Below are 25,210 nucleotides of genomic sequence, written 5' to 3' on the forward strand. Positions count from 1 at the left end.
AAATTTAGACAAGCGCATTTATTTGGTCAAATGTAATATCATTTTGATTTCAGAAGATTTGTATGTTGGAGGTGCGATCGTCACTTGTTATACCCGTTACTCGTAGAGTAAAAAGGTATACTAGATTCGTTATAAAGTATGTAATAGCAGAGGGAAGCTTCTCCGACCATATAAAACACATATATTCTTGATCAGGATCAATACCCGAGTCGACCTGTCCGTCCGTCCGTCTGACTGTCCGTTCGTATGAAGTCAGGAACTATCACAAGTTTGTGGACCTATTTTGCCACGTCCACTCCAACGCTTTCAAACCGTACAAAATGCCACTCCCACACTTTTGAAAAATGAAAACTTTTTGCCACGCCCACTGTAACGCCCTAAAACAGCGCAAAACTCACGCCCTCATTTTTGAAAATTTTTGGATATTTCTTTTTTCCGAATTATCTATCAATACCCCAGAAAAATTATGAAATTTCTTGTTCACATTTTCACATATATGTACCGGGTATCTGATAGCCGGGGAACTCGAATATATCATTCTTTTTTTTTGTTCTATAGCTTTATAGTTAAAAATCGAATCATTTTGTTTTTGCGCCACTCTTTATTATCTGTGGTAACCAAAGTATTCCAATACATTTATAATATTTATAACAAAATTAATTTTGTCCTTCCACAAACGTTCTCATTTTATGTATGTATGTGTACATAATTACTAGATACCTTAAAAAAATGGCTCTATCAGCCAATTAGATAAAACACACCATCATTTTATGGCAATGTGTATTTCAAATGCTTGTTTATGTTTTATTTAAGTATCAGTAGTGTACATGTTAAGTTTAAAAGAGTCAGGTCCAAAACTAAGTCGATTTGTTTGTGAATTGACTTTGTGGAAAAAGGTATTTGGGCGGTCGCATTGCGAATTGATCTATAGCTTTGTACGTTATGTTAGTAACCTACTCAATTAACACAATAACATGGGGGTTATAGACAAATTTTTGGGTCTAGTGCTGTTCGATTAAATTACTTAAGTATATATATATATCTATATATACATATTTGTATATACACGCTTCGGCACTTTGGGAAGTCGGGATCTGTAGCGTGGGTATTTGGTTTGAGGCTCTAGTCTCCCATGTAAACGAAATCGTCATCCTGGACGTCATCGTTTTGGCGCACAGCCATGGCAGTTTCCACTAGATAATAGAGACACTTGTACTTGGCACGCTCATCTGGACTTGTGCCTAAAGCAAGATTATAAAATAATTAAAAATTCAATATAAAGTTGATAAAAATAGGTATAGGTTACCCTGCGACATAGCAGATAATTGACTCTGGCCAGCTTCTGCTTCGGCACCGGTAAACACCTCGTCCGCCTGTAGATTGTCACCAATGTCCTGTTGATTGGAGTTGGTAGGATCGATTGTCTGGATTTCTGAGGCCTGTATTCTATTCAGCTCGCTTTCAAAGTCAGTCAACTGTTGATTCACTTTAGGAGTAAAAGAGTTGGATATTACCAAAGAAACCGAGCTCTAAGTCTGCAAACTTCACTCACCGTCACGCTTCGCAGTCTGATTGCGATTCCAGATGGCGGTATTCTGAACAGATCCCTTAGAACCAGAGGTACCTGGATTATTGCCAGCCGAAGTGCTGACTTCCTCAGTACCAAATACAGTTCTGGAATTGCAGAGGCCGAGATTACAATATTTTCTTAATACATCCACATAGCTACTTACTTTATAACGCTCTGCCAATCATGGGAGGTCTCGAAGCGTACTTCCTCCTCGCTGTTCGGCCCACAGGACTCGTATCCCTGTGCACTCTCTTCGCCTTCGGACCTGGGGGTAAAAGTAAAATCTTAGCACCGCCACTCGCACTTGAGTAAGATTTAAGGCTCTGGATCAGTCAATGGGAGCAGAAGCTGTACCTAGGAGACACCACGATTCCGCCGTATGAATCCTTATAGCAGTACATGGTTTCTTGCTTATTCCCAGTCTTCTGCTTTGCTTGCTTGGCATTCTCCCTAGGACTCTTTGCAGCAACCGTCCGCGTTCTTACGCGCTTCGGAGGTCTTGGCTTTTCTTCGTCATCGAACTCTGGCGGCAGCTGGCCAAAAAGGCTGTATGGCAGTATTGATGTGGCAGGACTGGAGTTGGAGCTCGACCCACCAGCACCACCAGAGCCAACCGCCGAACCCCCAATGGCGGCAGCCTTGCGCATCTGATAGTTTTTAATTTTATCGATCATGGTTGCTTGAAGCGAGGAGTGAAGACTTTGAAAGCCCATCGGGTTGTTTGCAATGGCCTGCTGCCAGCTTGGAAGAGGAAAAGGAGTTTGGACATAGGTGGGATGGGATAGGAGATAGAAGTGACTAACGCTAGGGAAGCAGGTCATAAAGACCGGTTACCAGTTACCTGTAGATGACACTGTCCTCGTACTCCGGCTCCATCTTGACCATTTGTCCGTTGGGGCCCTGCACATACTGTTCAAAGTTGGTCAGCACATTGGCGATGCCCTCGTGAATCTCACCGGCGCCATCCACCTCCTCTGTAGCGCCAACGACCTGGAGTCAAGCAATTTAGTAACTTCAGTGGTATAATGATTGACCAGAAGATAACACACCACTTCGGAAGCAGGACTTCCGTGTGCGGGATTCGGCCCAGTCAAGTTTGCGCCCAACGCACTTGATCTCGAACAGTTGGGGCTAACCTTTTTGCCACGTCGCGATATGGTGAAGTGCAGAGGATCGTTGCCCTCGCGCCTGATCATCTCCGGTAGAATGCGGCGACGGGCATTGATGAACCAGTTGCACACTTGGAGCACCGTCAGATTGGCCTCCTGGGACAGGGTGAACTTCTCCGCATCGCTCGGATAGGCGTTATAGCGGTGCTCATAAAGCCAACGCTTTAAAATCTTTACAGAGGTCTTGGGAAGATTTCCACGACGTTTGCGCAGCGACCCATTTATGTCGATGTGGTGTTCACTGTCCACCATCATGTCGTGGTAGTTTTGCACCTGGTTGGCGCCGTGTTCGGTGCTCTGATCCTCCTCCACGATGACGTCAGCGTGAAGAGAATCCTGGTCCAAACTTGAGTCCGAGTGGAAACGGCCGCGTCCTGCAGATGACATGCAAAAAAAACGGGCATGAACAAGACCGAACTCGACCGAAATATAGCAAACTCACCTTCGTTCTCCAGCAGGCTCGCCTGGACATGAGCCTCGTGCATCATGTCCTGGATATTCTGCCGTACATGGCGATCCAGGACCATGTTGACCTCTTCTTGTTCCGGCGAGATCATTGCAGCTCAGACTTAAGCTTCAGAAAACAGAAAATTCATTAAAACACAACCAGAAACGGTATGCAAATATTGAAAGGAAAAGAACAGAACTTTAATTACAATTTTTTTTTTTTTACAAACAGAGAAACCTGTCACTTTTTAGTTTCTTTAGGTGTTGTCACCACAGACTTTGAGATTCAACTAACTTTTTCTGAGGGCAGGCGTCATTCAGACACCAAAGTCATGGCCAACTAAGGTTCAAATACGCATTTCAAATCGATTTTTGATTTCTTTCCAATCGGTCTACTTGCTAAATCGATTAATTTCCAAGGAACTATACATTAAACGAACGTATTACAGTAGTGAATTAAGTAAAGAAGAAATTTAAAAATATTTAAAACAAATTAAGTTGGGGCTATCTATCGATAACTATCGCACTGGCACACGAGAGACCATGACATATAACATGTCAAATTGACACTTTAACCAAAATATTTTGACAAATTCACTGCGCGCCCAAATAACGGGCGTCTTGAGCTCCCGGGGATTCACCTGCGATGTCCGAATGGGTGCCACTATCATTTATTTACACTAAACACTGGTTTTCCCAGTGTTTCAGCCAGGCCCCGGTTACTGCACTCAGCAAACTGTAGTGACGGGGCAGTCGTCACAACCGTAGTATCGAGGCCAATTAGACAAACTCTTTTTGCAGACAACGTAAATATAGTAACGAACGTTGGGGAAAGCTATTTTGGCACTGGTTTTAAAGCGTTTTATTCCTTTTCCTTGCTGCGTGCCAAACAACAAATTAGTGGCGAAAGAAATCCGATAGCCGCTTATGTGCGATAAATCATGGATGGGGGTCCACTGGGGAGTTAGTTCAGTTGGCAGGTTCATTTGAAATTTGAACAGTGGCGCCAAGAATAAATACAAGTTTTGTTAAGTATAATTTGTTTAAGAATTATAAACATACACTAGTTATCTCTACGCTGGAAATTAAATCTACATTTAAAATAAATAAGTTATATTTAGAATGTACATAATTTTTTCTAAATAGAACAAACTATTTTTTTTATAAGTTTTCAACCTTTCAAGCTTAAGATTTATGTTTTAAATGTCTTTTTCGATAACTATATAAATTATCGATATGTATAGACGTTACTGTCCTAACCTATCGACGACTGAAAAGGTTTGTTTTGTTGCAAGTTTATAAACAAACAATGGAATGCGTGCTGGACGAGGAGCTGCTGGCCAATATTAAATGTAGCGACCAGGAGGAAGAAGACGAGGATGGTGAAAAGATGGAGGTGGAGGAGCGGCTGCCGCCGGTCGATTCCACAGTCCAAAGTGCCTCCTTTAACGGAGATGACTCCGATCCGCTACAGGAAGCAGTATGCAATTTTCCCTGGATTTTCGAGGACAGCGACATGCTGATGAACGAGGACCAACTGGCTGACGTGGTGCTGAAGAAGGAGGATTCCGCCAGGCCAGCTGCCCCGAAGCGAGGACGTGGTCGTCCACCAAATAATAACGGAAACTACACATCTCCTTGTGGGCAGCTATGGAGCGTGACCAGGAGCCCAGATATTTCTGCAGAGGATCTACCCCTTTTGGGGCAACAGGCCTGTGGCAAGGGACCCGCCCGAACAGTGTCCAATGCAGTGGAAGCATGGATGCTGCTCTTCGATGATGAAATGCTGCGGTCTTTACTTCGCCATATCAATGAACAGATGCGTAAGCGGAGAACGGCCACAAGTGTCCAGAGACCCCTAGACGTTGTGGAGCTGCGGGCATTCTTGGGTCTAAGCTACCTTTGTGGAGTGTTCCGAAATGCCAGGCACAATGGGCCATTGGATGAGCTGTGGACCCTGGAGCTGGGCAATGCCATATTCCGAGCATCCATGTCGCTCGCTCGATTCGAAAGCATTTCCGAGTGTCTGGCGGGAAATTGCGGCTGGTCCGAGGGCCAAAAGCTCTGGCAGCGCCTTATAATCAATTGCAGATCCTACTACGGCTGCAGCAGTTGGTTGACCGTGGATGAGACATTCTGCGCGGTGGCCAAGTCACGGATGACCCTCTGCTGTGATGCCAGGACACTGTACATGGCCAATGCAGTGGTAAGCAGAAACCAGAGATGTCCGGACAAGGATGTAGAACAACTGATCTGCGATTTCAAGACCACGGGAAGAAATGTAACGCTGGGATCACGGTATCTAAACTTGACGCAGTGCGAGCAGTTGGCGCAGCGGCAAATAAGCTCGTTGGGTAAGCTGGAGGCCAATTCGCCACATTGGCCGCGGCAGTGGCCCACAGAATCACCCTTGTTTGGTGGCAGCTCAAAACTCATTCCGCTCGATGGCGACGCAGTCTTCTGCTGCGGTCTTAGCTCCCAAGTAGATGCAGTCCAGGCATATGAGCAAACCTCAGAAGCCTGTCAGCAGTTTTACGAACACTCCCAGCGCTTCAGCACAGCCCACGCTACGCCCGCACCCTTGAAAAAGCAGATCAATCCTTTTCTGCAACTACTTCACTTTGTGCTCAACGCGGCTGCCGTGAATGCATGGATCCTGTTACGACTTTCGCCCAAAGGCGATGCCGCTATGGATCAGCGCGACTTCCAGAGACAGTTGGGACTCTTCCTCACACAGCAGAGATTACAGCGACGCCTTCAGCGAAGATCCACCAGCACTTCGCTCGTGATGCGACTGCAAATCTGCGAAATCCTGGGCCAATCCAGTCAGCGGCTGCTCAGTGAGGCGACCGGCGAGGCGAAACTAACGCACAGCGTAGGCGTGCTAACACCCGACAAGATGAGCCTGCCCTTGGGCATTAATTTGGCTAGTCGGTACGGAGAGAAGCATCGCAGGTGCAAGCCCTGCGCTCGAAATAAGCGTGGCACTAAATCGCGGACGCGGTGCCAACAGTGCTTGCAACATCGATGCGGCAACCACTTGATATCCCGCTGCTACGAATGCGTCGGCATTTTGCCTGGCCAACTGCCCGAGGGCAACATGGTGGATGAAGGAGCCACCTGAAGATGGATATTAAATAACATTTATTGAAGAGACACTACATTCCTTGTGGGGGCTTGCAATATGGGGATGCTTGCAATATTGCTCAATGGTGCAAACACTTGTGCTGTAACTACGATGACAACGGCTTAACGATGGAAACTGGGGACTAGAACTTGTACTGGAAGGACTTGGGTGCCTTGTACTTGCTGGCCATTCCCGAAGAGTCCACAGGATCGCTCTGGTCGAGGAACAGACTGAGGAACTGTTCGTTCTGCAGCTCATTTAGCGGCATCTCTAATTCACTGCAGGATTTGACAATCTCAGCGCAGGCTCGCAGATCCTTGCGCATATCTAAAAACGAAACGGGAGTTACATAATATTCGGTTGTGTTGCACAGACTCACATTGATAGTTAAAGAGCAAGCTGAGGCAGCTGGAGCAGGCCAAACGCTGCTGGTGCTGCAAGAACGCCTCGATTAGCCGATGCACCGCATCAACATTGTTACGGGCCAGAAATGAAGAGCACAAAGAACTGGCTCTGCAAGGAAGGTTACATTGGGATTCAAATTTCGGGTTTTTAAAGAAATTAAAGCGACTTACCTCCTCTCCACTAGCTCTTGCAGCTCCTTGTAGTGCTCAAACAGTTCCGAAGCCGATTTTTGATCGCAAAACCAATCGCTAGCGAAGCATTGCTTCCACACACAGGCCACCACAAAGATGTCCTTGTGCTCGCGGTGAATGGCACGCGCTACCTCCAGCAGCGACACTAGCACCGCCTCACTCTTCTGGGCCAGAGTCTCCTCGGAAATGGTGCGGAATGCGGAGCGCGCCATCCGCCTGCCCTCCTCCGAAGTCATGCTTACCCCGTAACCGCGATGTAGCGTCATCAGGGCCACGTCGGCGTTACCATTGTTCCACAGGGCGATGGCGCGGAAGGGCGCCAGATCCGCGTAGGTCTGTGAGAACGGGTGCTCCAGCTGCCGACAGGTCTCCGCCAGTGCCTCCAACTGCTGGAGCTTGCGCTGCGCGCTCAAATACTTTAGACAGGACACGAAGACCTCGTTGGAGGGCAACAGGTTGCAGCGGATGCACTGACGTATCAGGTAGAGAAAGTCCAGCTTGTTCTTGATCTCCAACGTGGCCATCAGCAGGTTGTCCAGCTGCGCCTGCGACAGGGATCTGATATCCAGTCCCAGTTGGGGGGAGCGCAGCGCCTTCAGATCACTCATCATGCCCTTGGACATAAGACCCACGTTCTGGCTAAAGCTGGTACTACCAGCCTTTCGCTGCGTTCCCACATTGCAATTGGCGTCCGCCTCCAGATTTCCGGACGATGGCCTCTTTATCAGGCTATCGCGCAGCTCCTCCCACTTTTGGGTCTTTCTGGTCACCAAGTCGTTGGTGAAACAGTCCATGGGATCGAGATGTGTGGACTTCCGACGTTGCCGCTGCGTTCCCGGCCACAAGAAGGCCGAGATGTAGTTTTGGAAACGCTGCAGGCCCTTGGGTGAACCGGGTGCTCCGGCCACCGTGGTGGTGCCGCTGCTGGTCAATCGCGTCAGCATGGCCATGACTTGGGGTCACCTCCGCGTCCTCCGCTCTTCTAGACACGCCTCCTTTGCCCCGTTTTTGTCTCGGATTGTATAAGTTGTGTATATTTTTTGTTTTCAACAGTGTTACCGTCGCTGATCCGTGTGAAAATGCCATCGAGGAATACCATTATTACGAATCATAGCAAGTTGTTACTGAAATAAACTCAGATACTTTGTTTCACAAATGTTTAAAAATGGAATGCTGCATATAATTACAAACTTACTTTTAAGTAGAGTCATTTAAAAATCCATAAATTTGTATGTAAATTTAAAGTTACCCCTACGTGGCAGCTCCTGTTGCCTATAGTTGGCAACGCGAGTTCACCCAATCCAGCAGTCCGGCAACGCTTCCAGTTAGCCAAAAATTGATTTCATTTGCAAGAAAACTTTAAAACGCAAATGAAATGGCCAGCGATATTCCACCTTCAGCCATCCGTATTTGGATGGACAAGCTGAAAAAGGGCGTTGGGCAGCCGGCGACAGTCCTAGAGCGTTCCCTGCTCAATTTAATGAGTGCAGGTAAGTGAACCATTGAATGTCCAATCCATAACGTTTGTCTCAAACATCTAAAAATCCAACTTCAGAAGCAGCCAGTTTATCGGTGAAAAATGCCACGGAGCGAGGCATACTGGTGGCCAGAGCAGGCGGCGGACGGTCCAAGCGTCTGGCCCTCGCCTTTTGTCAAAAAGTAAGCCGGCTGCCCAGCTCACCAATTGATCCGTTCTGCTTCGAGTGCCATTTGCCCGGAGCCGTTAAGAAATGCATATCCTGCCATCGCTCCTTCCACGAGAATTGCCAGCGACAGGACCCGGAGAAGCCCAATTATTCAGTGCCCTCGGACAAGGGCCAACCTTACCAGTTTCCCGTCAACGAATTGGACAATCAGCCCCTGAATAACACTCAGAACTTGGAGACTCCCCAAACGCCAACGCCCCTGCTCGATCATAATAGCAACATCAATCAGACTTTGCTAGCCACTACGGATTTCCTGAAGCACGAGAACATCGAGTGGGACGACGACGTCTTCTTTGTGTGCGAACAAAAGGGCGCGCGCCAGCGAAAGCTGCCCAGGATCAAGGACGAACTACAAAGCAGTTTGGATAGCGATGAGGGAAGCGATCTGGAGCGCTGCACCCACTGCCGTTTGCTCGCCCTGGCCGCTCTCCACAACCCACCGCAACTCGACAAGCAAGAGCTGGGCTGCCTATTGAAGTACTCCTGGGACCAGCATCACTCCTGGATCTCCATGGATGTGGCCAAGTACATGGCCAAGCATTGGAACGAACGCGACAAGGCGCTGGTTAAGCGGCTACTCTTCAAGACAAAGATTTTGGGTCTGGGCGACATCGAGCGCAACATAGCGGCGGCGAAGTATACGTACCTAACAGAATTCCTAATGGATCTGCTCGATCTGCAGCACAACATGGCCGTGTTCTTTGGGCAAAAGAGCGTTGAGTACAATGCCACCAAGTGGCTGATGAGAGATGTGACGCACGACATTCGCGAAATCCGTCGTTGCCCCGACTGCTATAGGTATTCCAACGAGGCCAGCCTGTCGGATCTCTGGTTCGCCAAGCCATGTCTTCAGCGGCACGAGTTGGTATTTGCCAAGCAGGTGGGCTCACCACCGTGGCCTGCAAAGGTACGTACGATATTATCATTACTATGTAATATATACACATAAATATAATTTCTTTACCAGGTGATGAGCGTCTCCAAGCGTCAGCCCATCAAGTACGACGTCCGCTTCTTCGGTGGCACTCATTCCCGGGCCCTCATCTCAGAACGTGATATTACACCCATCGAGTCGGACATTCAGTCGCATATCAAACCACGGAACTCCCGAGCTCTGAGCGCTGCGATAAAAGAACTGCAGTGTCACATGATGTTGTCCCACTATTCCGCCTCGCTATTCGGCTTCCATGCAGATCCCACCGTTGCCGAGAATCTCATTAAGGTGGCTCTATCCCACTGCACGGAGTCAACGGAAACGAGTGCGTCCGGCAAACGAGGACGCCCGCCGACTCCAGCCACTCCCGGCGCTGCAAAGAATCGACGGCTTAATAACACCACTTCGAATACCTCATCGCCGGTGCCCATTCGTGGGATTCCTGACTCCGTAGCATATGATAGTCTAACCGCCGAAATACTGCAGGCGCATAACGATCTGCTAAATTGCCGAAGAGAGCTCTCGGCCACGCAAAGGAAGCTGGCCGAAGTGAAAAGGAAGCAATGGTGCTACCATTGCCTGGATGAGGCCGTTTTTAACTGCTGCTTTACTGCGTCCTACTGCAGCGTTGAATGCCAGCGACGTGATAAGAGACGCCACCAAGCATCCTGCAAAGTTACTCATTAAATTAGGACTACAGACGAAATTGGAAACTATGTCCAAAGTGATAACATCTCGTTTGTTACCATCCTTTTGTATCAAATGTATCCGTTCTTAAGATATGCATCAATATTTTCAGAAGATAAAGAATGTTAAACTTGTATTAATGAAAAATATTATCAATGAGATATTTGAAAATGGCGCCTTTTCCGTTCTTATGATGGGCAGCACTGTTTCCGCTAGGTGTCGCCACCTGATCATATTAATCCATATTCATATTACGTTTATAAAAAATCAGAAAAAACGTACAATACTTTAAAAGTGTGGGCGTGGAACTTACTTGTACTTGTTACTAACAATATAAAAACTTGTTTCCTACCAAAAAATATATACATATTTTATAAGAATGGGTATTATTTCGTGCCAGCTGTATTCATAATAATAAACACAAATTATTGTTCATCCACAATATTTTCGTGGCATACTTAAATAATTACAATTGAAACACATGGAAAACTTTAATGACAGTTTCTTTCTCGATAAAACCAATCGATTTTGAATAGTATCTCATTAAATTCATGGTTTTTAACTGCTCTAATTTTAAATGGTTTTATTCGATTTATCAATATTTAAACCATGAGCAAGATCTGTTTTCCCGCAGTCGTCTTGCACAGCCATACTTATAAAAAAGGTTCCCAATTTATCTATTTAAAAAAGTGCGCAAGAAACATATACCAAATAAGCGAATCACTAAAGTGAATAGTTAAGTTTATACCTTAAAAAGGAAACAAGAAAGCAAGTCAAAAGTATTATTATTTTAAAAAGAATCGAAGGCCTTTGTACTGTGTATAACTAAAAGGAAATAATGGCAATCAAGCTGAAATTGTGCGTCGCTTTTCAGTTGATTTGTATTTATTATCTCACAGAGGTAACGAATTATTATAACTGAAATGTCATATTTTAAAAGCTTCTTTTAGGTTTATTCCCTAGTGGAATTTACAAACGTACAGTGCGAGACCTTGGATAAGGACTTTTCCCTATTTGAATATTGCTATCTTTAATCTGTGAACCGATCTTACAAATATGTTTCCCTCAAAGTTAAACTACTAAAGATACCCGTAACCAAAATTAAGGTATAATTTAGTAAACTTATATTTATACCTAAGCGATTATAATAAGTTACTGTTTTTTAATTCAGGTGCAATTTGGTCTCTATAAACGTTTGAATGGCTATAAGCCTTTTCTCTACAATATGACTCTTGACGGGTGCAGATTTCTAAAATCTAGAAATCCCAATCCGATTGCTCTGTATTTTTACAATCTCTTTAAAGATTATTCCAACATAAACCACACCTGTCCTTATAACGTAAGTATACCCGAAGTTGTTAAAGTGAATATTCATATTACATTCATTTCAGCATGATCTTGTGCTGGATGAAATGTCATATCATAGTATAAATTACAAGCTCACCGAAATACTACCCTTTCCGGAGGGAAATTATAAGCTTGAAGTGCATTGGATAGCCTACGATATTGATCGCGCTATAACTACGTTTTATTTCGCATTTTCTTAATAAGAAAAGGCTATCACAAATCAATTAACAAGACATCAAAAAATAAAGTAATTTACAAGACGAGCTTAAGAAATAATGTAAATGTAAAACAAACTTTGTAAAACTGTTAAATTATTAAGCAACAACAAAATAATAGAAAGAGTCCGTCGACTAACACATACCCTATACTCAGCTAGCGGAAGTGCGAGCGAGAAATGAAAACATTTTTCTGGCATATCGATAAAAATTGTAAAAAGCAATAATGCATGATATTGAAAGAACATTTAAAAATTTGACAAAAGTGTGGGCGTTCTAATTTGTATGTGGGCGTGGTGGCGACATCTGGAAACAAACTCTATGTGATCTTTAGTTTCTGAGATCAAGGCTTTCATACGGACAAGGCGAACTCGACTCGGCTAGCAATCCACGAATCCATATACCTGTTACATACTTTGCAACGTATCTAGTATACCCCTTGACTCTACGAGTAACGGGTATAACTACGTAATGTTCATGCTACCATTATGGATAATTACGCTCTGGCAAACGTGTTAATGCCGGCAAACGAAGCTGCAGAGAGGCAAAAAGTTCAGCCGAAAGGTCAAATCGAATTTGCGGTCCGCTTAAAAGGGTTCAATGCATTTTACGAGTGCAAACGAGCATGTGAATGCATCGGATATCAGGCGGTTTGCCTTATGAATGCCGTTAAACGGTTATCCCAAAATAATTGATTTATGCCGGGTTCACGAGACGCTTTTGGGGGGCCAATCCCAATCCCGCAATGGAAATGGCCACAAGCGTTGGCACCTTGCGCTGCCACAGATCGAAATACATGGATATGTAATAAATATTTCACTTAGTGGCGGCTATCTAGCAACAACACACGATTTCGGTACTCGGTACTTGGTATTCTGCTAACCAAAATCGGAAGTCACGTTTAAGCGTTTTCGCTACAAGTTTCACACAGCGGATGATTGATGAGCCAAGTAAGGTACGTATGTATGTGAGCACGGAATCTATGGTCATTAGGGTTTCCTGGTGTCTTATCTTTTCTTTTTGGCTCACTTTAATACACTTTCGCCCTCGAAATAGTAGATATTTCCTGGGAATATTTCACCCTGTCACTTAATTAAGCCAGTATATCCAGAGTCCATAACATTCTCTTCCATTTCGCTTTTCATTTGGAGCAAGTCATTGCTGTTTGCTGGCCAAATGTTTACTCAACATTTTTGGCCTGTGGCTGAGATGTGAAACTCTTGCGTTTCGCAATCAAAATCTCTGTCAATATTTGTGCGAAAAATTTGACAAAGTAAAGCTGACACATTCCAGTGGCAATTAGGAATAATATTCTCTCGATTTGCTGAAAATAAACTTGGCTGTTTTCTTTTCTCCGCTGTCGTTTCCAATTGTGTTTTAATTATGTGCAAACTGCAGCGGAGTTTGCCGGAAAATGCTTGGGCGCCTATTAAAATCTCTAGGACATGACGACGGCATATTTTTCATCAGCTCGTAATCAAATTAGTCGCCTGCTAATTTTAACTACACTAATTTGTCTGCGTCACGAAGGGAGTTCTTCCTTTTCCGCAAAAGTGAAGTTCTTACTGCCTATCTCCCACCTGCCACGTTGTCAAAAGGAACAGGACTCCAAGGAGTTTTGTGACAGGCTGAAGGATTTATTGGCCCGAAGTTGCCTGCCTGCCTACAATCGCCCAAAAAGTGCAGGATCCTCTTAATTAATTTCCTCGCGACAGGCGGACTTACGGCAAAAACATGTGATGAGTTATTTTGGGAAAGTGGGGAAAACTTTGATGGTTAAATGCTTAAAGAACATCTCTCGTTTAGCCGAAAATTTGAAGCTGAAGTGTATTTTATTTACGAGTAATAGCTTACGTTTTTATTAAGTATTGCTTTAGATACATTTTTTTCGATATTTAGTTTTAGTAAAAGCTGTAAGTTGTTTCGAAAAGACTTTTTCCTTAGTTTTTCCCGGCTTTTATTGACCAGCTGCTGCCAGTTTGAAGCTCTGCCACTGCATCCGCTCCTTTTTATCCTTAGCCTTGCCTTGAACTTGACTGACCATTGCCAAGGATATGCTTTCCTGGCCAGACGCCCACCCATCCTGTCCCATCGGCAACAGCTGCTGGGATTTAATTCGGAAAAGGGGCATCCTGCAGCCCAGACAGGCCATGAAATGCATTTTCTGCCGCCAACATGTTGAAAATGCTGTCGCTTGTACAATTTTTGGCATGCGACAAATATTTCCCACCATAAGGGGGAGCCAGAACTTTAATTTATGGCCACCGACAAGTGCAACTGCACGCCCCAACGACAACAATGAGCGATGAGCAGCATGCAACATGCAGCATGCAGCACACGAGGTATAAAACTGCACAAAACGAGCAGATTTGCATTTTACCAGCCTAGCCAGCCAAATGCAAGTTAATGAGTCTATTATGGGCGCCCAGGAGACGGATGGATGCCCATTGAGAGTTGTGATGAAATTTGTGCGTAATTAAGATGTGTCACTTAGCCACTCGGGAATTAAGTCACAAATCTGGTCACAAAGTGTCGGGAATTATGCTGATTTTATGTTTCCTTTTCCCAAATATGCGTCATTTGGAATTGGTAGGGGGGCACGGTCTTACATAACCGCATCGAACTTTTTAAATGACTCGCAATCCGGGTGAGTGGCCCCACATTGCCCCACCCAAAGGCCCAAACTTCTGATCCGCCATCTGTGAGTCAGCCTGGCGACCATGTCAAGTCATTTCCTTTTGTTCTTTAAGCCAATTTCGCGGAACCCAACACTCAAGTGTCATTGGCCAAAAGTTTTGTGGTCATAAACCCAAGTTGCAAGTATAGGTCAAAGCTATAAAGAATATTTGCACCACATTTGCCATTCAATCATATTTCTTAATTTGATTGGCTAACTCAAACTCCAGTTTAAAATTCCAAATTATTATGTTACGCATTTATGACCCAAACGCCTTCTGCAATTGGCTTTTAAAAGTTAACTTATCTTTTCACTGTCAAAAAACTGAAATGCCAAACTATTTCCATTTCCTGTTTTTTCCCCACAACTGCAACTGCAACTTCAGCTTTCGAATTTCTTTTAAAACCAATTATCAAATCATGTCGCTGCCGGCTGACAAACTCATTTATTTTGCTCCCTGCACTCAAAACTGAGACAGCCCCACATGCATCATACTTGCACTTGGTGGGGTTTTGGACTTGGCTCTCTTTATGCCACTGGAGTTCCTCCAACCCACTCAAAAAGCCCCCCTCTTTTTAAAAGCAACCTAATTTCACGTTCGTTTCCACTTATGCTTTTCCACCTCACACAAAATATTTGTTTTCCTTGGGAAAACTTCGTCTGGCTTTTCCACAGATCTCTAACTCATGACCACAATTTACAACCACGACCGAGACCCAGATCCACATCAAGACATCGAAGAAAAAGTGTCAAACTGTCAGCAGTTCCCAAAATTAGCATAATTTAGTACGCATAGACTGGATTTCAGGTTCACGAAGATATTTCCAATTAATTTTAATGTGTGACAATTATATTGTTGTTTTTTGTTGGATATTCCCGCGTTGCATATTTTTACACGGAAATTTCTAAGAAAATAAATAAGTTCTTTATGATGCATACACAATGATTGATTATAAGCAAATCTCTCACTTAGTATCTTTTTAATGATTTTTTAAATTTAATGTTTTTTAGGTATATATATAAATATTTTAAATTATGTTTACATTTTTTCATCTTAGGTTGCTTTAACAGAAAAATACTTAAGTTGATCACTTATTTATAATGCAATTTTGCTTTTGACACTGTTTTAAAATTTTCTTTAATTGCTGTGTTCTTGTAAGAACTCGATTTAATTAAATTTTTAGCCACAACTCGTTTTTTCTGTTTTTCTTGCATAACAGGGTATATTAGTTTCGTAGAATAGTAACAGTTTACGACCCTATGAAGTATGAAGTAATAATGAATATTAATGATCAGAATCACATGGTAATTACAATTATAATAAATGCAATCTGGAAAAGAGTTTTTTCCTATTTCTTGTACTCCCTTGCACTCTTACTAGCTAGTTAAGGGGTATCTGATTGTCGAGACACCCAATCGAAGCGTTCTCTCTAGTTTTTGCACATTCAATTGATTATTTTTCTGTAATCCCCAACACTTTTTTTGTTGTATTTTCTCGGCAATTCGTTGGCGCTCAAAATACATCAGCATAAATCATCAGCGAATCTCTGGCAAGCGCCACAAAAAAAAAATATGGTACAAAAAAAGGAGTGGAAACAAGAAAAACACAGCGACATATTAAATTTACAAGTTGATTTTGATTTATGCGCAATGGGCATATGGACAGGCACACAAGCCGAGATTTGTTGTCTGCCGACGCTAACTTAATTTAACTTACTTTGTTGTTGTTCTCTCTCACCGGTTTGCTGGCCATTGTTGTTGCTGCCAGGCGTCGCAATTTGCTGCCTGCGTCGCCTGTCGCCGCCAATTAAGTCGGGAAATGGCCAACTATTTTAGCCGACTGACAATCAAAGTGATGGAAATGCATACTAATAATAGTAAGCCCTGATTAATCAGGTTTTTATTAACAGAAAGTACTTTAAACTCTATCTATATACCTAATTTAAAATCAAACTTAATTGTATCCCTTCCAGAATATCATAACTCATGAAGTATCACTTAAGCAAATATTCTGAACTTCCTAATGGCTCTGGATTTAAAATCTTTGCCTTTATTAGTTCTACCCAAGTTAACAACTTTCTTAGGAAGCGATTTGCAGTGAAAGTCTTTAGTGCCATGAACAATGGATTTGCCAAGTTAAACGAGAGAACCTTTTATATATTTAAGCAATTTCCATGTCCGAAGTGCATGCCTTAATTTATATATTACCACACACAGGCTTAATTCACTTAAGCGCCTTTTCGTGTCGGCACCTAAAAGCTTTGAATGGGAAGAACATCCGAATCAGAATCCAAATCACCATCAGTCGCCGCGTTTTGTGGGTGCCCAGAAGTTGCCCAACTTCAAGCTGGCATAACAGATACAGGGATGCGGATGCACATACAGATACGGATACTCGAAAGACTCGGTAGCTCGGATTAATTAAAACTGAAAATTGCAGTGGCGTCTGGTGGGGAAATGTGTGTGCTGCTTTTAAAAAACCTGCAATTAGCAGCGAAAAATCTCCGGTTCTGGTAATTTGATCCAAGTCCTCGAAACTTGACCCACATTTTGTGGGCATACGGATGATACGCTAATGAAGGGAATTTCATTTCACTTATTTTTGCGGCCTGCCAGTCCAAAAAAAAATGCCTCCCCCTTCTTTTTCACCCCGTCGTTTATTTTTACGACGCTTTCGCTTAAGCGCTGGCATTTAATGTGAAATTTATCATTTCAACGCCACGCCCCCCACCCCACGCCCAACCAACAATTTGTCGGCCTTGGTCGGATTTTTTATTGCGTTCACATTTCTCCGAGGCGAAAAGTGATATGTTCATTTTTTCAGCCTTTAAAGTTCCTGCTGGTTGCTGGTCGGCGCTTTTAAAATGAGTGTTCCTTTGCCACATGCATTTTTTTAGAGCCACAACTTTTAACCACAACCTGTCTGCACGTCGGTTGCTCGGGGGTGGCAATCACTGGCCAACTGCAAAAAATGCATTTCAAACAGGAGATTTTCCCATTGGTTTGAGCATAAAGTTTTCTGTCAAAGGATTTTTCTGAAATAACGTACTTATGAACAAGATCAGTCGGGGAGAAAGTTGAGGTACATTTCGAAAGCCATTAAAATTTTTAAGTATTAATCTCCTGTGACTCTCATAAAAAGAAATTTGTGTAAAGTAAAACCGAAAATATGTGAAATTTTAAAATATTTAAAAATATAGGAGCAAACCTTTTGAATACCGATATAAATTCATATGATTAATATCCCAACTGCAAATGTCCTCGAAATAATAATGTTTGTTGCTTTTGATGTGTAATTGACTTTGGTCCTAACTTTTGAATTACGCGCCATTTGGAATAAATTGCTCAACTGACCTTAACGCGTTTTTGGTGATGTGCACTCCAGTATCGATTGCTTTTCAATGTCGATGACAGTCATTAAAATATATTATGATTACGTTAGTAAGAAAGCTGAGCACTGATTACTACGTTACTTATGGAAACCCCTTTGTAAAATGATAATGAATTTATAATATGCAAGAATAACATGGTGCGAAAGTCATTTCATCGTCATCGATAGTAGTGAGACCATCGATAAGCATCGATAGCGGATGTGTTTTCGCATCACCCGCGCAGCTAGGGATTTTTTCGACAGTTTCGGATTTTTTTTCGGTCGTCGAGGTCGTTGCGCGCATGTATACTCTTTAGTGGCGAGAAAACGCGTTTGCCAATAGTAAAATCCATCGCAAAGAGGTAGAAAATTAAAATAAGTGCAGCCAAAATCGAAAATAAATGAAAAAGGCACTCAAATAATACATACAGCCGCTGAAAATGTGTTTTAAATAGAACTGCAGCTGCAAGTCCTGATGCCTGCCGAAGGTTAGAGCGAGACAACGCTACTTACTCGAGTGTGTGTGCGCAATTTGTTGATAGTATTTTCTGTTGTTGTAAAAATGCCCCGCTTGCAAGCGTGCAATAACAGCAACAACAAGACCTGAAACAACAACAATAGGCGGCGAATGCCGGCAAAACAAAAACGCGTAAACGATTGATGCGAATAGCGTAAAACAAGAGAATCGAAAGCAATAATCGCCCAAGAATACACAACAAAAGTGGAGTGAGTAAAAGTCGCGTGTGAGTGTTTGCGTCGCGTGTATGTGTGGGTGCAAAGGATACAAATAGAAGGCGCAATCGGCGATTGGCGGGTATCAAGAGCCAAAATGTTGTAAACAAATCGCAAAAGTCCAAATAAACCTGAGCCATTCGAATTACCTCCGATCGCAAACGACGGTTTCCAGCCAAATCAGCGAAAAGCAAACAGAATATGGCCATCACAACAAACAGAAGCAGCAGGACTTTGTGGAACTGGCTGCTCAGCAGTTGTCTCATATTCCAGCTGATTGGCAGCAGTTTGGCAAGTCAAGGTGAGAACTTCAATCTGAAATGATAAATATTTTGCACCAAAGTGCCGTAAGAGGGCTTTATAAAAATGTAGATAGTTTCTATCTTTCGCTGTGCAGGTTGTCAATTTATAATTTTAAACCAAAGACCCATGAAATCCAAGCTTAGTTGCTTACACAGAAAGACATTATCAAATTGTGTACATATATAGATTATTAAAGAGATTATAAAAGATATAAAAAAAATTTTATGAACATGTGATTGAACTTTAATTCTTGGGCTGCGCCTTAATTGCCTTCTGACAGGAGGAAATAATCTAAAACAGTGTATAAATTCGGTAGATTAGATGAGTTTATATCACTTCAATAAATATTACGATTAAATAGTACGAATAGATGAACTACGTGGTTTGTCAGCCCAGTAATTTTTAGTTCACTACACTCATCCACCATATTTTATGACACTATCTGTTACTTTACTCTTCGTACAATTCCCTATCTATGTTGTGTATTCGGGTACCATAAAGTTCGATATCTGTATTTTAACAAATATGAATGCAAGTACAGTTTTGGCGACTGGATGTCTGGTCGACGTGCCAGAAAGCAGGCATTGGGACCCACAAAAAAAAAAAAGCCTCATGTGCGAAAGGTGATGTCAACGGCGAACTGATCCGATAAGCTGTCATATTTCGCAACTCGCGCTCTTTTTGCACTCGTAAAATTGAGGTACTTTCAAAAACCCTGCCCTATTCCATCCACATGTGCCAATCACCCGGGGTAATTCACCGTAATTGCTTCCCATCATATCACCTGCAGATAAGAACTCAAAATGGGATGGTTGCGAAACCGATAGTGCTTCAAAACTTAAACATTACTAATGAGCTTCGCTTGAAACGAGATAAACTAAACACTGCACAACATGAATTGAAAACCAACGCACTTGTTTGCGATTATTTGAGCCAAAACAAACACGATTTCCTGTGAAAAAGTATTCTGAAATCGAAGAAATAGAATCCAACAAAATGGTAGCCGTAAGAGTCATTATCATTAGCTCAAAGCCAGGGAACAAGTGATCTTAGGGGATCAGGTAGGTAAGCGCAGGTAGAACCAGTGCAGCCCAAAATGCAATTAGGTTTTAGGATCAGGCACAGTTTCAGTTTTAGGTCCCAGAAGAAGATTACCCAAGATCGGTGGGCAGCTGCACAATGCATCAATTGATTGATTTGGTTTGAAAACTAAGCCAGGGGTGGCTTAGAGGCTTATCATATTTCCATTTTCGGCTGGAGAAATAAACAATCGCGTAAAATGAGGGAGGGATAATGGAAATCCCCGCAAAAGGCGCAAATAATGCAAACAAATTAAATGTCCTGCCGTGAATCTCGTCTCTGCGCCATCTTCGAAACGAGAAAGAAAAGCCACCCCTAAAAGTGAAAAGTGTCCTGGAAAAACGGGGAGCCGCCTTATCAGCTGCAAAATTTATCAACGCCAGCTCCAAGACAGCCCGAAAAAGGACCCCAAAAAAAGTGCGGTCGTAAAAAATTGTCGGGGCATGTCATATGCAAATGGAATGAAAAATCTTTGAACAAATTTTTAGGTCATGGCATGTCATAAGTCGCAGGACTTAATGCCAGATTTAATTAAAAGCATTCCCTCACATAACTTCAAGCTTTATGTGGTGGGTATGTAATTAAAAAAAAAAGAAAACAACTTTACTTACATGGGTGTAACTAGCTGAAAAGAATTGTGTGACAACAATGGACTCACGTGGCTTCACGACCACTTAGTACCGTATAATAATGCATCAATTAAGGTTGATAAGATACTATGAAAGTAAGACAAAGTTAGACATTTCCGTGTTAGTTAAATTAAATTATAGAAAAGCATTTTAATAATTTATTTTGATCTTTAGATCTATGTGGCCTTAAGACACCCTTGTGGTTTTTTCTATCTTGCTAAACAAACTAGTTGATTTTATAGAAGGATCCTACTTATACCGTGTACGAAAAACTCACGTGCGAGGTCCTGTTCCCATTTTCGTGCTTATTTGTGGCGCTCTGTGTTTTCACTTTCCTGGTCATATTTCCTCGCTCTTTAGCCCGTGAATTGTGGCAATTGTTTGATGTTGTCCTGGGCGAGTCGCCTCACCCTGGCGTTCACTGGCTTTTTCCCGTGGCCAGGAGCACATTTAGCCGCATTACGTGATACAATATATGAGTGACATGTTATTCTAATTTCGCACCCCTTTTCATATTCCTGGACACATTTTTTCCGCTCGTTCCGAGGGTGCGCTTGTCAAAATAAACATTTCCATATGGTGGTTATAGCCCCGGGGCTCTGTGTCGCAATGTGACAAAAGAAAGGAATGGAACATTCGGTCGGGGAGAGAGTGTTTAGAGGACTCGAATGAGGTCACTTCTTCTCCGTTGAATGCAGACTAATTACGAACCGATGCGAAGTCCCTCAATGGTGTTTAAAACGCGGACGTCACTCTGAAGTGTTGACAAAGCGCCGGAAATTGTTCGTCTTTCGAAGGTTGTGGGTTCTTAAGATGTATACTCCATATAGATGTATGTACACACATATATGCATGACTAAGAGTCGCTTGAAGGACTCGGAAATATCTCACTTCTATGGCACTTATTGATGGTCGCTGCGAGATGTCTTCTTCGGTTTCTTTCTCAAGAGATTTGCATTGTGCCAGGCTTTTCATCTGCCAACAATGACAACTTCTGTTCCGGCACATAAACTTTTGCCAATGAAGTTTGGTTTAACAAAAGTTGGTCTTGTCATTTAATTAAAAATGTTGTGTTATATTTGTTTTCCTTACAAGAGGAGGCAAAAAAAAAAAACAGAATTTAGATGTTGCATATACTTGGGGAAACTCATGTTGCTGGAATTTTTATGGAAAACAGCAGGAGGAACCGTATTCGACACCAAATAAACCGAAAAACAAAGATATCCAAGAGTCGGCACAATTTTGACACCGAAAAAAATAGGTTAAGATACAAACAATTTCCACACTAACCAAATCAAATGGTTTAAAGTAAGAAAAAAAATGTCATTTCTATTAAAAAATGAAAATAAGTTAGTGATGTTGCTGATAAAAACGAACTGCACTTTTTTGTCTGTGTAACTTCTGCTGCGTTGGCAGAATGCAATTTCGTTTGCAGCTTCGAACCCGGACCTACCCACCCTCCGCCGATTCGACATGACAACATGAATAATTCACTTGAACCCGCCACAAACACCAAAACAAGAACAACAACAACAACAACAAGCCGAGACCGATTCTGCAACCCGAAATGTTCGAAAAGTTCAATGCACGCAACCTCAAAATCCAGATTTAGACCAATCTAAAGTAAGGAAGGGAGATTCGTTGGAGAATCTGCAAGAAAGAGAAAAGATCTGGCTGCAGTTACAGGAAATCATTCTGACCATAAAAGCATCTGGGCAACAATGTATTTCGCTTTACATTTAGCACACTGTACCTTTTGCGGGGGCGTTTCCTCAAGGATTAGGGCCTATTTGCATAGGTCTGCGTGGGTGATCCGTAGGTGGGGCCACTGCATTACAGCGAAGGACACGGCTAGAGATTCCAGCGAAGAAATGGCATTCAGCCCACTTGAGAAAAAAAAACGATCATTTCGTACTTAACTTGTTCGGCTGAGTGGCTTAAAGTGCCGTTAAAACAAGCCTGGCCTGGACGGGCCTAAACGGCAAATCTCACACCTCTGGTTGGTTGGTTGGTTGTTTGGACGGACGGAGCTCCTCCATTTGCCCATTTAGCATTCCCGACTCCATACACACCAGCGGGGCTATAAAATATCAGAAATTATCTGCCTCCACGCCTCGAATCGCACTTAATCACCTCGAGCAGATGCCAAAGGAGTGAAACGGCCGAAACGGAAGTCGGCAACAGTTTTTTAAATGCAGTCATTTAGTCGAAGTGCCAAAGTGCTGGCCATGGGGTACCATGGTTACCATGGGTACTCTCTAGCTCTCTAGGCTCCCGAGATTTGTGATATGGGCTGGTCGCCACGCCCTGGCCAAAAGAACTCAATTCTACCGGATGATTTTCTTAACTTGAGGTGGGGAGCTTGGAACTGGCTTCGGTAATTATTTTGTGGCCAGTGGAGCGAGCGATAAGACAGGCTGGCAAAGTAAACAAAGTTTTTGCATTGTTTTTTCACCAGCCCCCCTTTTGCATCTTCGCTTCTTCGGGCTCGCATTTCTTTTTTATGGTGTTTTTTTTTTTTGTTTTTCTTGCATTTTCTGGTTTCAGGTTTCGCGTGCCCATGGGCTACATTAATTGAAAAAGTCGCTCGCTTTGGTTGGCAAGCAAATGAAGTTGGTCTTGGCTTTGGAACTTACTTGACTGACGACCACGAGCCCCCACCACCACCGTCTTCGCCTCGTGCTTAACCCCCTGCCGCCCACTCGTGCTGCTCTCCATGCTTAACCCCCTTCGGACTTATCGGTCAACAAAATGCAGTCGCCGGTCGGCGATAAACTGTGGCCATGGCTGCCTCAAAGTAGATCGATCGCTTGATTGGCGACGGAAAAGCGCCTGCCCCATCTGCGGCTCACCCCCTCCCCTTTGTCTGGCCGCTTTTCACTTGGAAAAATAAGTTTACTGATTGTCGGGTCTAGCATGAAAGTTATTTTCAAAGAGATTAAGACCTTCGTTTACCTCGATGGTTCATTCGAAGTCATCGGAACTTAGTAGTAGTACTTTTAAAACTACACATAGGAAGAGTAACAAAAGCTAACACAAATAAAGATCTAACCTTTTCTTAGTTTTTTTATTATATTTTAAGCAACTCGATTTTCGCTGTGCAATTATCTGTAGAGCTAATCTATTGACTGCAATTGCCGCAGAAAAATAGAACATGAAAAACGAGCAGTTACAATGGCGACGACATTGTCTGGGCAAGATCACCAAAGATCAGGGAAGCAGCGAAGCAGGGAAGTGGACGGGCCCAGCCAAAAGTAATTTGTTACAACAGCCACAAGACCAAGTCACCAGCTTCGTTTTGTTCCGATCCAATGGTATCCAATCGGATTCGAATCAATTCGATCCGATCCGTTCCGTTCGGTTCGGTTAGGTTCGGTTGCGATCCAAGCGCCAAGACGCGACCAGCTAGCTCTCGACTCCAGCTGAATGAGCAGCCGTTGCTATTATTTTATTATTATCTACAAAATGCACGTACTTTATACCACTTACGAGTACGAGTCTGCAGCCACAGTAGTCGACGTCGTTGTCGAAGTCGTGTGGTTGCAGTTTCAGTTTTGGTGGAGGAGAGTGGTACAGTGGGTGGGATTTCCAGATCCGGAGATTCCTAAAACAATGGAGATAAACTAAGTGTGTCATTTAGTGTCATTGCCAGAAATCGTACCAGCAACTGTTTATTTCATGAGTTCACCATTTCACACTTTATTCGTCACTTAAGTAATATTCTTAGAAACTTTGAGTACTTTTTGCTATTTATTAGAATGTTATTTGATTTTACTTATTTCAATATTTTGTGAGCAATTTCAGAGTTAACAACATGAAATCATTTGAGTGCGATTTGTGACTACGTGGATTGCTTTTCTGTTTGGATTATCTATATAGAGCACTTTTAAATTGCAAACACTTGAAATGGATGAATAAATATGCATGCACCAAAAAAAAAGAAATAGTTGCCAGCTTAAGTTTTTGCCCCACTGTGGTGGCATTAAGCCACAATCCGCTTTTGCCGCTGCTCTTGCCAGCTGTGTGTGATCTTATCTGAAGCCTTGTCCGCGTTCGCGCAACTTAAGTAGGTACTAAGTGCTGCATATATCATAGATGGCCATGCCCATGCCCATGCCCAGGCCCAATCCCTACCTCTCGCATCCCGTCCTCCTGCATTCCCATCCAGATGTTGAACCCCAAGACCGGACTTTTTTGTTCTTTGAACCGAATGGCAAACGCTGGTTTAGATGTAGTGTGCTGTGCGGCTTATGACGTGCCATGTCCATGTGTGGACTCGGCTGATTAATGGCAATTATCCGCCGCACATTTTCCATTTCCACATTCTGCGGCATGGATTGGATTGAGCTGTCAATGGATGCGGATACGAGGGGCGCGCAGGATGGCGGTGCACATCTGCCCATTAAATCCTGTGAAATGCACCCAGGCGGTGATGGTTTCAGCTCTGTGGCCATTAGGTAAGCGACTTTATGTAGGAACACTTGACGACCGAGTGGAGCCTAATACCCAAAAACAGCAAATGCAGCAGATAGACAGTTGTTATCCGTGGCTTTTAAGATTTAGCTTCAGAAGTGGCAAACACTTGACTCGCGAAAGTTGTGGCAGGAAGTCATGTTTTCAG

General features: G+C 43.2%; 6 protein-coding genes across 10 annotated transcripts in view, besides 3 other annotated features; 4 read left to right on the forward strand and 2 right to left on the reverse strand.

Moving 5' to 3' along the window:
- Positions 1-347: 347 nt before the first annotated feature.
- Positions 348-440: a mobile genetic element.
- Positions 441-585: 145 nt separating this feature from the next.
- Positions 586-4,114, reverse strand: achi (achintya). 3 transcript variants are annotated; one of them, NM_165912.2, is made up of 9 exons: positions 3,828-4,114; positions 3,182-3,313; positions 2,620-3,113; positions 2,412-2,560; positions 1,925-2,311; positions 1,734-1,835; positions 1,553-1,674; positions 1,307-1,486; positions 586-1,241 (listed from the first exon to the last, which is right to left on the reverse strand). In NM_165912.2, exons 2-9 carry the CDS (start codon positions 3,294-3,296, stop codon positions 1,123-1,125), a joined length of 1,668 nt encoding a protein of 555 aa, NP_725183.1. In that variant the 5' UTR covers positions 3,297-3,313; positions 3,828-4,114; the 3' UTR covers positions 586-1,122. The 3 variants fall into 3 exon arrangements, with proteins under 3 accessions (NP_725183.1, NP_001286352.1, NP_725182.1); NM_001299423.1 differs by lacking the exon at positions 3,828-4,114 and adding an exon at positions 3,396-3,450; NM_165911.2 differs by lacking the exon at positions 1,925-2,311.
- A 312-nt stretch (positions 4,115-4,426) lies between these two features.
- CG13151 (uncharacterized protein) lies at positions 4,427-6,336 on the forward strand. The gene has a single exon (NM_136949.2). The coding sequence runs from the start codon at positions 4,496-4,498 to the stop codon at positions 6,308-6,310; it is 1,815 nt and encodes a 604-aa protein (NP_610793.1). The 5' UTR covers positions 4,427-4,495; the 3' UTR covers positions 6,311-6,336.
- CG8818 (uncharacterized protein) lies at positions 6,316-7,964 on the reverse strand. The gene is made up of 3 exons (NM_136950.3): positions 6,889-7,964; positions 6,693-6,826; positions 6,316-6,640 (listed from the first exon to the last, which is right to left on the reverse strand). Exons 1-3 carry the CDS (start codon positions 7,857-7,859, stop codon positions 6,456-6,458), a joined length of 1,290 nt encoding a protein of 429 aa, NP_610794.1. The 5' UTR covers positions 7,860-7,964; the 3' UTR covers positions 6,316-6,455.
- A 253-nt stretch (positions 7,965-8,217) lies between these two features.
- CG8569 (uncharacterized protein) lies at positions 8,218-10,676 on the forward strand. Its single transcript, NM_136951.3, has 3 exons — positions 8,218-8,399; positions 8,465-9,522; positions 9,583-10,676. Exons 1-3 carry the CDS (start codon positions 8,285-8,287, stop codon positions 10,234-10,236), a joined length of 1,827 nt encoding a protein of 608 aa, NP_610795.1. The 5' UTR covers positions 8,218-8,284; the 3' UTR covers positions 10,237-10,676.
- Positions 10,677-11,074: 398 nt separating this feature from the next.
- CG33632 (uncharacterized protein) lies at positions 11,075-11,783 on the forward strand (the record flags this gene model as incomplete). Its single annotated transcript, NM_001043072.2, is given in 4 exon segments — positions 11,075-11,137; positions 11,187-11,342; positions 11,408-11,575; positions 11,628-11,783. Coding segments are annotated over 4 exon segments (543 nt in total).
- Positions 11,784-11,930: 147 nt separating this feature from the next.
- Positions 11,931-12,188: a mobile genetic element.
- A 3,653-nt stretch (positions 12,189-15,841) lies between these two features.
- Positions 15,842-15,915: a mobile genetic element.
- A 2,189-nt stretch (positions 15,916-18,104) lies between these two features.
- The window catches only part of fra (frazzled), a 35,132-nt gene continuing 28,026 nt past the window's right edge, over positions 18,105-25,210 (forward strand). For all 3 annotated transcript variants that reach the window (NM_078992.3, NM_001299424.1, NM_165913.2), the window contains exon 1: positions 18,105-18,878. In NM_078992.3, coding sequence (NP_523716.2) covers positions 18,779-18,878 — 100 coding nt within the window. In that variant the 5' untranslated portion in view covers positions 18,105-18,778. The remainder of the gene's footprint in view (positions 18,879-25,210) is intronic.

Source organism: Drosophila melanogaster, chromosome 2R (genome assembly GCF_000001215.4).
Source record: "Drosophila melanogaster chromosome 2R".
Taxonomy (NCBI): Eukaryota; Metazoa; Arthropoda; class Insecta; order Diptera; family Drosophilidae; genus Drosophila; species Drosophila melanogaster.

Coding starts and splice junctions, on each gene's coding strand:
- achi (NM_165912.2), bottom strand. CDS start 3,296: ATGATCTCGCCGGAACAAGAAGAGGTCAACATGGTCCTGGATCGCCAT. Junction 1,836..1,924: donor GGAATCGTGGTGTCTCCTAG/GTACAGCTTCTG, acceptor TTTTACCCCCAG/GTCCGAAGGCGAAGAGAGTG. Junction 1,487..1,552: donor TCAGACTGCGAAGCGTGACG/GTGAGTGAAGTT, acceptor TTACTCCTAAAG/TGAATCAACAGTTGACTGAC.
- CG13151 (NM_136949.2), top strand. CDS start 4,496: ATGGAATGCGTGCTGGACGAGGAGCTGCTGGCCAATATTAAATGTAGC.
- CG8818 (NM_136950.3), bottom strand. CDS start 7,859: ATGGCCATGCTGACGCGATTGACCAGCAGCGGCACCACCACGGTGGCC. Junction 6,827..6,888: donor CAAGAGCTAGTGGAGAGGAG/GTAAGTCGCTTT, acceptor CCTTCCTTGCAG/AGCCAGTTCTTTGTGCTCTT. Junction 6,641..6,692: donor CTTGCTCTTTAACTATCAAT/GTGAGTCTGTGC, acceptor TTTCGTTTTTAG/ATATGCGCAAGGATCTGCGA.
- CG8569 (NM_136951.3), top strand. CDS start 8,285: ATGGCCAGCGATATTCCACCTTCAGCCATCCGTATTTGGATGGACAAG. Junction 8,400..8,464: donor GCTCAATTTAATGAGTGCAG/GTAAGTGAACCA, acceptor ATCCAACTTCAG/AAGCAGCCAGTTTATCGGTG. Junction 9,523..9,582: donor CACCACCGTGGCCTGCAAAG/GTACGTACGATA, acceptor TTTCTTTACCAG/GTGATGAGCGTCTCCAAGCG.